This window comes from Apteryx rowi, unplaced genomic scaffold, assembly GCF_003343035.1.
Source record: "Apteryx rowi isolate R43461 unplaced genomic scaffold, aptRow1 scaffold_116, whole genome shotgun sequence".
NCBI lineage: Eukaryota > Metazoa > Chordata > Aves > Apterygiformes > Apterygidae > Apteryx > Apteryx rowi.
The window spans coordinates 1,056,277-1,067,346 of NW_020447375.1; the positions used below are offsets into that span (position 1 = coordinate 1,056,277).

Below are 11,070 nucleotides of genomic sequence, written 5' to 3' on the forward strand. Positions count from 1 at the left end.
AATGGAGAGGAGGACGTCCCTGTGCAGGTCCTTAGCTCGAAATCTCATATGAAGACGGTATATAAAGGGTCTCAGTTGAGAGGGATCAACCCTACAGGAAGCAAACAGCAGCTGCCAGGACACCTGCAGTGAAGAACGGTGTTCTTCTGAGCATGTGTAATTTATACATGCCATTATATCACTGCTGGGTTGCTCCACACGCTTCATTTTCAGCTGAAAAAAAGCATATATAAAGATGACAGGAAAAATTATTAACACTAATTAGACAATTTTGAAGAACATAACTGCAGGAGTTAAAACCTACAGCTTAAGCAACCTAAATTTCATTATGTGCTACAATTATATCTTGGCCATAGGTCTAACTTCCTGATCTGTTTTCTTATTCTCTCCCTTCTAGATGGTTTGAAGGCTTTAACTGGGAAGGGTTGCGAAAAGGGACACTGACACCTCCTATAATACCCAGTGTAAGTTTACTACTTATTTTCTCTTTCTCTGCCAGTAAGTTTCTTTAACATGAATTTTGTGAAGTTCCAGCACTAATACGCTGTAGGTAAGTGGGTACAAGCATGGCCTGTATTTCTTTTGAAGATGCTTGTCAAAGGAAAAAAGAAATCAAAGCCCAATGACAAAGTCAGTTTAGAAGTTTAGAGGCATTTTCATGTATACTTTATCTCCTGGTAGTCTCTTCAAGGGGAAGGAGGTTTGGGGGCATGACTGTGAAGAAGTGCTCTTCCCAGCAGGAGAAGTGGGAAAGGGTCTCCCACTACTACCTATTTGGTGCTTTTTCACCTGCTCCACTTGTTTCTTCCTCTGCTTTTCACATTTCAGCAGAGAGCTGCTACTTTCACCCCTTTTCTCTGATGTGTCCTCTTTCTTTCTCCTCGTTCTTCTTTTTCTTGGTGGGGCAAGTGGGATTTGTATGSCTCCTCCCTTTTCCTTTCTCACTAACCTTTCCCCTTGTCTTTTCTTTTGTGCTTTTTACCCTTTTCTCCTGCATCCGTGTCCTACATGAAAAGCTCTGTTACCGACTAGTTTATGTTTAACTGGGAGCAGACTCCGAGAGACAGCGCTACTCATTTTCCTTTACAGCAAAGCTCTTCCTTTGATGTCTTTGTGAGCTCTTCACCCATAGAGCCAGCTGCARAGGGAAACCAAACAGGATTAGCTGATAGAAATTACCTTGGCCCCTTCTGTTCTGCAGCCTCCCCTCCTTGTTTCGGCTTAATCCCTTTCCCTTCATGCCTCTCCTGCGGGATCATCAAGAGAACGACATTTGCAATCACATTTCATTGTGCCCCTTTGCTCAGTCCACTCATGGTCCTGTGCCTCCTGCAGCAGTAGCACGCAGGGCTCCAGGGCTAAATCCTCCGGCACCAAGTTTTCTTCACAGCGATGAAAGAGCAAGAGGGTTTTGTGTCTCCCTCTCTCCCTGTGGCATGCGTCGTTAAGTCAGACAATGAAATCAAGTTTACTCCTTTACTTCCCGTTTCAATTCCTGGTTTACCTGTGCTATGTGCAGGATGTCAGTGTAGCCTGAAAATGTCCAGATGTGTCTTCCTTATTGTTCTTAGTGGATTTTTAGTTTAGTAAGAGCGTATCCAATGCTTTTACCTAATATCAAGTCAAGTTTGATCTGAGTTCTTTTATAGTCACTGGTGGATGATAGCTGTAGTTGTCTCTTCAACCAAGTAGTCACCTCCTGAAGATTGCTGCTACGCCAGATGTTCCTGCACCCTAAACGCACGCATTCTCCTTTGCGTGCTCATCTGTGCGTCCATGCACAACGTGGATATTGAAACATTAGCCCTGCTAGTCTGCTGTGGAGGGCTAAGTGAAGGATTAAGTACAGTACCCCCTCAGTTCCTCCCAGCTGTGAGATTCAACCCTGCCAAGCATTCATGCTAGCTGAGCTATATTCTGACTTTTATTTTTGCATGCTCACCAGTATCTTTAGAGTTTCTGCTGTTATTTCCTAAAACTTTTGGGGCTTCAGCTTAAGGCTTACATTCTGGCCAGCCTCTTGAACCCRTTTGTTCTTTTTTTTTACTGGACTGACCTCCTTGCTTGATATATGGGACTGTGACATCAACCATCATTTACAGTGGCATGTTTTTGCATCACAGACAGCCATAAGTAGTGTCTTTTATTGCTGGGGAGAGGGTTACACTACTACCAAGCACCCTGCATGTCTAACCCTCAGACAGAACAACAGGCAGCAGTGACTTCAACAATATCTACTCTCCAAGTGCATGAATTCCTCCATGATATACCAAGCTGGCATGTTGCTCCACCATCAGACGCTGTCTCTGTTCCTTTGGCATTACCTGYAGGGACCATTCCCCAGCCAGTTATGCAGGGCTTGGGAAATCACATTCTCTCTGCTTTTTCGTTTAGGCCCAATGCAGTGTCAGGAAAGGGTCGTGTCAGCACCCAGTCCGCTTTGCTGGCATTATTTCTTGGCCTTATCAGGGTGTGTGTTCCTGGGTCCAGTGACTTCCCACCAGGAAACATGTCTGTGATTGCCCCCAAGAGAGTGAGCTGCTGCCATCCATTCAGCCAGTCCACCAACACCAAGCCAGCCCACTGCTTGAAGTAGATGGGAGCAGTCTTCCCTCTTCAAAGGCCTCGGTCTTTCCTCCAGGACAGCTTCTTCTCAATGCTGACAACCATACGTTGCCCTAAGCCCAATTCAACGCAACTAATTCTTTGCTGGATCTCTTAGGACTAATGTCTTCTCTAGGCGTGCTGTTAAGATCTTCTCTGAAACATCCCTACATTAGCTAGTGAACCTTCTTGACAGTTTTTCAACCCCACAACCTTGTTTTCTGCAGCCTACTCAGTTGCTTTGGCAAAAGTTCAACTGWCAATAAGGGACATATCTGAAAACTGACCAAAAAATACTTAACTCTGGGAGAAAAAATCCGTTTCTTCTTCAGTCAGTCCACTTCTCTGTGTGAGTTGGAAAGGAGCCAGCAGGGTTAAACATACAGACTAGCTGTTTTTTTTAAGAGAACAGTCTTTCACAGCTCTTCAATTCACATCAGTGGTTACATGGTACTACTGGTGAGGCAAYCAAAAGCTACTTCTTGGCTCTTGTTCCACAGGATTTTAGGATAGATCTCAATTCCGTCCTACCAGAAGGACAGCCTGCTTCTGGACATTGCTTCAGGGAAGCAACTGAGCCTTGATACTGCAGCTTAAATCTGTGATGTCCTGCAAAGACACTCCTACTCCTAGTGTCTCTTCCTAAAGAAGTGCAGTCTTGGATCTTGGCTCTTTCCTTTGAGGAAGATATGCAGATCTCTGTGCCATAATTCCTCACAAGCCCATAGGCCAATAAGCAACCAGGCAGCTGATACAGGTGTTTGCACTTTACCCTCTTGGATGGAGAGGGGATGAATCTGTAGTGTCCCTTCCTGTCTGGGGTGGGCTTTGAGAGGGGCATTTCTTCCAATGTCTCTGACTGGGAAGGAGTGCAGGCCACGTATTGGTGACCTGGACCTCAGAGCTGTGGGGAATTGTGGACATTAGCATCACAGAACATCAGCCAGCATGGTGACACTTGATCCAACTTTTTTCCCTAAATTGTATTTCTTTTGAGGAACCCTCTCCTACATATTAGCCATTGGGCACACTCAGCTTTTTTTATTTTGTGAGGTGGTTTTGCATTTTCAAATGCAATCAGTTTCCCAAAGCAGGACTCATTTCCAGTAAGGGCTCATCTAACCTAGAGCTCAATCAACAAAGATGCCCCAAGAGTTGACGCCAGCAGAGCAGCCTTGTGGAGCTCTGCCAATGCTTTTACTGAGTACAGTCCACTTACCAAGGAACCMTCATTTCTGAGATGTTTTCGACAAGAAGCTGCCGCTCGTGTGCATCCACCCTGGGAATGGACATACCGACAGCTGCATCTGTTTTATTTTGATACCTGTTGGCTTGTATGTTTATTCCCAACCCTCCTGCTTCTGGGGGGCAAGCTCGCGTATGGATTTCCTAGTTGAGAGAAGCCCTCTAGCCCTGTGTCACTGCACATGGGAGTGGAGGAAAGTGAGCTTGGAGCACACCCTAACCTCCAGCTGAGGTGAAGGTTCTCCAATTTATCAGTGCCACCACCAACACAGTAAACAGAAAAAAAATAACTGAGAGAAAATGAATTATAGTATTCAGTACCAAGTGAAGCATCTCATCATTCCATTAAGCTTTTACATGCTTTTTCAAACTGAGTTGAGTATTTAAGGTTCTTAATTTTCACTAAGATGTTTTAAGGAGCAGATAAATGCTGATGCAGCTGAGTAGCAAATTCAGAGTTGAATTCTGACTCTTATTTGATCAAATAGCCTTCTCCCAAGGCTTGTAGCAGCATCCAGCATCAAATACGTCTCCTGAACTGGGGACTGGTTCACAAACTTATTGGAGGACAAGCTGGACTCTGGCAATAAGTTCTCCAACAGCTACACAAGGGAYGTGAAACTATTACAACGTGTGCCAAGTGTTTCCTTAAACAGCATTCCTGTGGGAAGTGCAGTCCTCCCCAAATCTGCACTGGCGACCTTGAGGTACTGCTGAAGGTACTAACTTTACTCTAGTAAGACACAGATTATTTTTGCCTGGAGGAGCTGCTGGTCTATTTTTGTATTGCTTCAGTTTTTAAAATTACATTGACTCTATCAGGATCCCAGCATAAGAAAGTTTTAATTATTGTCATAAAGCAGAAAAATTAAATTATCTAATTAGAGTAGGTTTTAAGTTACGCTATTCCCCCCCCCAAAAAAAAAAAAGAGAGAGAAAGGTACTTAGCCTTCATAATCCTATTAGATGGCTGAAACTCAGACTTTCTGCTTCACTGGGAGCATTCATATTTGGTTCTGTTATAGTTCAGGGCAAACTCATTTGTGTCAAAATTCGTAATTGGAAATTCAGATGCATCCTAGGAATATCAATTTCTCTCAGTTTGCAGGCTCTGCAGGCAATCTCAAAGCCACCGGAGGCCGAGCTCGCGGCCTCAAAATCAGGATCCTGGAGCCACAACTTGAAATCCTGAGCTTTAGGAGAGAGAGAGCCCTGGAAGAAGGCAGGGGTTTTTCTACCAACCAACTGGGTAGGAAAGTTCTTGAGCCAGAGATCCTAGAGGGCCTGGATCCTCGGTAGCGGTACTAGGGAACCAGCTAGGATTTTGTGGCAAGTCCTCCTGGGACTGAGCAGAAAATTGTTGAATGCAAGACTTGGGTATTCTGTAGAGGTCCAAAATCGAGCTTGCGCAAYGAGCCAAGTCAGCCACCCAACCTTGTAACTCTGTTCTTTCGACAGGTTGCATCTCCGACAGACACAAGCAATTTCGACAGCTTCCCTGAGGACAATGAGGAACCACCCCCTGATGACAACTCAGGATGGGACATAGATTTTTAATGTATTTCTTTTACCTGCTTCTGCCTTGCTGAAGACAGCTTCCGGGGACGTGGCTGCCAGCAGAACTGAAAGAATTGGGGAGGATTAGTGCTCGGGGTCACCATGATGCCTTGATTGATGCTGCTACAGTAACTACAGTGGCATTAGGACTTCTTGCTTAGATGACAATAGTGCTCTTCATGTTTTATGTTCAAACTTAAAATAGCAGTTGACATGGTGGTCCTGACGCAAAGCCTTTCACCAGTAAAGAAATACGTTTTCTATCACTGCAACGATCTTGCTATGCTCTAATTATAAAAGTTGAAAGATACATAGTGTAAGATGCACTTAATTCTAGCTGCAAGGTACTGGCTTTTATCAGTAGGATCAATAATAATTTATTAAGTACTGTAGCGAAGCGCAGTACAGGATTTGGGCTACTCCCACACGTCAAGCTCTGTRGGTCTTCTACTGTAGGCCAGGGTAGAAACAAAGGAGGACCACAAAAACACCGGTCAAGGAGTTCGTGTCAAAAGCAGTGGTAAGGTTTGTCCTTTTTCTTTCCGAGCAGTATTCGTGACGAGATTGAATGTTACCGTTCCTCTTTCTTTTTGAGAATTTTTTTTTAACCTGACRTAACAAAGCACAACTGCTATAGATTCTGTTAAGAACTGTTAAGGCAGATATGGGTCGCTTCTCACGTACACCTGAGAACATAGTGTAACACAAGGCTTTTTTGTTTTTCTTCCTTTCTTTTTGGTACAAATACATAATTGCATGAAAAGAATCATAAAATTATCCATTTTACATATAAAATAGCGCTTAAATAATGGTCCTATAATAAAGCGACAGCAGCCAACTGGTCTTACTGATTAGCTATTAGACATGAAACTAAGCTTAACTTTTACCTTTTTAGAACCCAAAGGGAAAATATAAGACCCATAATGTACTTTATAGGTGCTATGTACATCCTTCGTCTGTGAATATACCTATTCAGTCAATGACCATTTCAGAAATATGTAGCAAGAAGCATCATTTTCCATCGCGTTCTAAGAACAGAAAACTTTAAGTCTCCATTTTTGCATCTCTTCCACATTTATTTCAAAGCCAATTTTTTTTTAAATAAGACGTATGGTACGGGGCCAGCGTGCTGGCTCTGTCTGGAAGATTGCACGTCAAAACGTAATTCTAATGCCGCACCAGAGTAAGTCAGAAGATACTCCACGGGAAAGTCAGTGGAATTAAAAGGAAAATTGATACTAGCTCAACGCAAACATGTTGCGTTTGGGTGAGATTACTGCTTTACCTATCTCCAAAGTACCAAGTCCTCAGTGACCGTGCTTAGGCACGGTGATGGCTAGAGCTGAGGCACCTCATATTAAAAAAAAACCCTAAAAATAAAGAAGAGCTGGGAAAGTAACACTATTACACCTGCGCTTTCCTCTCACTTCCACGGCTTTTCTGCAAGAGCGGCTCCTTTGCTTTAGTGAAGTCTCTTCTGATTTACCCCGAAGTAACCAAAAAATCCTGTCCTCTATGCCTACTTGGCAGGCGTACCCGCGGCTAAAGGTTTATCCCGTCATTCCTACACGAAGCCCGAGCTCTCGGACTCTGTACYGACTCTGCCGAAACCTGCTTGCATCCGTGCCCGCCCCAAGCTTGGCAGATGCTGCCCCGTTTGATCGCAGAGTTGCCAAGAGCTGTTGGAGACAACGGAAGTCGAAAGACCAACTTCTGCTAGTCGCGATGGGTTATCTGCTGTTCCGATTACGACTGTGAATTATCCCTTACGTTTCGGTAGCTCCTGGGAATTGTCGGTTTTTATGGTGCGTGTGTCCCCATACACAAGTAATTTCATTGCAGGAGTATTTTTCCAAAGGACGAGAGTCCAGGCTTTGACCTTGTTCCCCTGAGCAGGAGTTTTACCTTAAAAAGGGGAGTGCTAAGAAAACACACGCGTCAACGGTAAAAAAATATATATATATATTTCTCTGATGCTAATTCCCAACACTTTCCCATTTTCACAGTGCAAGCGACTTGTGTAGTCTTAATAGAGCATATTAAAAAGATACTTTTCCCCACTTCTTTGACAGTCTCAACAGTATCTAAAGTTTGCCGAAGAGCTCAGTTATTGCAGACCCCCTTTAAAAAGAGTCTGTTTCACTGAATTTTCTTCATGCTTTAATAGGCGAGGGAGTTAGCGTCTTCAGCGCGGTAACTTCAGGTTATTCCTGCTATTCATTAATCGCGTGTGGCATTGTACTAACATCTGTTTGCCTCGAAAACCATAGGGAAAAGGCAGTAGCTACGTCTACCGGGAATTACTTGCATAGAATAAATACACGCTTGGTTTTAAACGTTTATCGTAAGGATTGAAAACCCTGCCTGAAAGCAAACCCTAAATACTAGGGCTAAAATAACCACTAGGCGTCCTACCAAACGAACAGTCGCTCGACTGTGTCAAAGCCGAATTCTGCATTCGTGTCCCCCTCTTTCTTCACTCAGTGATGTGGCTACGTTGCACGAGAAAACTTGTCGCACTGGTTGCCGTTGCGCAGAAGACTATAAAGAGGAGTTTGTCTCAATTCTAAGTAATACAATATTTAGCACTTGAGATTCAGTTATCCGTCGAGCGAGGACTTGCCACGGGAAAAGAGCATCACGATGTTTTTCGGGGGAGAACTGAAAACATTGCAGGAAGAATGTTTTAGAAAATGGCCTGAGGAGTTATTTTCTTTCTGCCTATCAGTTTTTCCTTGTGCCACATACAATAATACCTGAACCGTGTGGCATGCACTGTATTGAATATAAATTTATTTTGCTATCGGACACCTCACTCAACTTTCATCACCTTTACTAAGCATACGTTAAACATAATTAGCATATGTATATTAATAATATACGTCTTCATTTATGAGTAATATATTTGAGTTGCATTATATATATATATATATATATATTCACAACAACTGATTGCCTCTGTGTTTCCACATACTGTCTTTTCTTCTTTGTCTCCTTTTTTAATATATGGGACGACGGTGTATTTACATAAGGGCAAATCAGCTACCATATTTAAAACAAATGTGTTAAGATTGGTGTCATAAGATACAGATGATCTGTAGCTTCTTACAGTGCTGCATTATCCATAGTAAACTCTTATTTAACAGCAGGACCACAAGCAAATATTTATGTAAATAGATATTTTCGTGTTGATATTTTGTGGTACACATATAACTTTTTATTTAGAGTTCCATGGCATTATTACTTCCTTTTCTTATTTGTAATGTAATGTTTTTAGATCAAAGTAGACTTGAATTAATGTCATAATTGTCAGTATTATTAAACTTTACGTCAACTGTACTGTTACTCATCTGTCCCATGGTTTTAGAACATGACTAGCTATCTGGCATTGTTGCAAGTGCCTTAAATTCATGGCATCCTATAAAAAAAATACAAATTTGGTGTTATGCTGCATGACAAAGACAAACACACCTCAAAATGTTGTCCTTTCTTAGCTTGCTGCGTTTTACAGTTCTTTCTGCTACCGATTTCTAAGCCTTTATTATATAATATTGATGAATTACAGAAATGATGAAGTTGTTCTCTTATTTCTGTTCAATGTACCAGAGCTGTGTATCTGTTAATGAGATACAGAGTCATTTCTGTGAAATGTATAAATGTATGTGCGGGTCAAATTAATATATGACATACTATCAGTCTGTATACAGGTATTCCTGTTTTGCTAAGCTGTGCAGATTTGAACTAATAGTGCAGTAACGGTCCAACATACCACGTTTTCTAAACTTCATTGCAAACGGTCCGCCCCGAGAACGGATTTGGCGATCGGGCGTCCTCGCGGCCAAGCAAAACCGCGTTTGGACCGCGACAAAAATAAACCATTACAAAAAAAAGCAAAGCCGCATCGTGTTTGCACCACTCAACAAAACAGGATCCGTGCTTTCTATGAGTTCTTCTATATGCAAGTCCTTATGGAGGCGAGCTCTCGGCCCACCCAAAAGCTCCCCGTCGAAAACGTTACCGCTTTTGCTTCCTCCGCAGCTGCCCGCGGCGTAAAACAGAGCGCCGAGACTCGGAACGGTTTCGGGCTTTAGCAGCAAAGGGAAACGTCATTCGGAGTTGCCTGTCCTGCCGGTCGATGCTGGTTTTACACTGGTCATTGATTTTGTATTCTTATATATTCTTCTTTCCCCCCCTCCCCCGTCCTCTCCCCACCGCGGATTCTACGTAAAAGGGTTTTGTCTGTCGGAAGACGTCCATCGTCGAATGGTCGCTGACCAGTTGCACTCTTTTGATGTAGACTTAAGAACCTGTTTTCTTTGTTTTTTGGGGTTTCCCCCCCCCCCGTAAATTTAACTGCTTTGGTTTCGCTCTGTATTTTCCCCGCAGCTGTAATTGCCGAGTGCCTGTTGTATACTTTATAGAGTTGAAATAAAAATAATTACTTTTGAGCACCGTTTTGGGGCGTTCCTTCCCCGCYGGAATTCAAGCGCGGGAGAATCCTGCGTCCGTGGTTTGGCGTTTTAAAGCCCATTTTGTGTTCTGTTTCGCGGTCCCTTGCGGCCAAAATTATTTGACGGATGCGCTAAATAGCGGGCGGCTATTTAAATCGCACCGTAGTCAAGGCTGAGGGTCCGTGCTTCAGCGCAATGGAGAAGACACCTAGGAGAGGGGACACTGGAGGAGCTGCTGAAGAAGACGAGAACATTTCCTTCCAGTTGGCAAATAAACTTGATAACTGCCTAAATAGAAGCGGGGAAACATCACCAAATGATATTTTCGGGGGGTTTTTTGGGTCACCCCACCAGGCCATACCTCCTGCATGATGCTCCAGCACCCCCAGCAACTCACCCCCACCTCATTAAAGACATTAGTGCCCTGGGTATGGCTTGGCATGGCCTGGCTCTGATCCCATCACAGCGGAAGTCAACAGCAGTGTTAGGCTTTAAGGAAAAAATAAAGTCACATGATAGCAGAAGATGCCAGGCTGCAGCATCACCACCTGATTTTTTTTATTTTTTTTCCTTTCCCCAAGCTCCAGTTTCAAACACAAATTATTTGCTCTCTCACTGTTACGCACAGCAAATATCAGCAATGTCTCTTGGGTTTTTCTTTTTCCCCCCCTCCCTTTTTTTTTTTAAAGAAACATGCTGCCCCAATGAAAAGACATCAGAAAAAATATATATACTTTTTCGAGGTGGAGGCTGTAGCCTCTTAAGGCTACTTTTTCCACCCACCCCCTCTCCCTCCTGCCGCACCGGATGACATCTGTGCAAGGCTCCTGCCTGGGGACACCCGTGAGCCCCGGTACGGCCCCGCTCGCTGCTGGGCACATTTTGCTCCCCTTTTTCCCCCCCCAAAAAAACCATCAGTGCTATAACATATTGTTACTCATCCTCAGTGCATGAGTTCTGGCCAAAACGGGTGCACGCAGCTAAAAAATATATACATATATTGTAACACCTAGCTAGTTTGCTACGGCTGACACTTAAGACGGGGAAGGATTTGGCCTCAGCTCTTTGAGGCGCACGCACACATATATATACACATTATATATATATATGCATATATATATTTATACACGTATATGTGTGTGCACAGTGGCACACGGGGGCCCCGGGAAGGCTCCGCTGCAGCCCCGGTCGCGGCCGCCAGGGGGCGCCGCGG

General features: G+C 43.6%; 1 protein-coding gene across 1 annotated transcript in view; it reads left to right on the forward strand.

Annotated features, from left to right (window-relative positions):
• PRKG1 (protein kinase cGMP-dependent 1) overlaps nucleotides 1-5,406 on the forward strand; it is a 433,746-nt gene extending 428,340 nt beyond the window's left edge. The window contains 2 exon segments of the mRNA XM_026081056.1: nucleotides 398-464; nucleotides 5,308-5,406. Coding sequence (XP_025936841.1) covers nucleotides 398-464; nucleotides 5,308-5,406 — 166 coding nt within the window.
• Nucleotides 5,407-11,070: the final 5,664 nt, after the last annotated feature.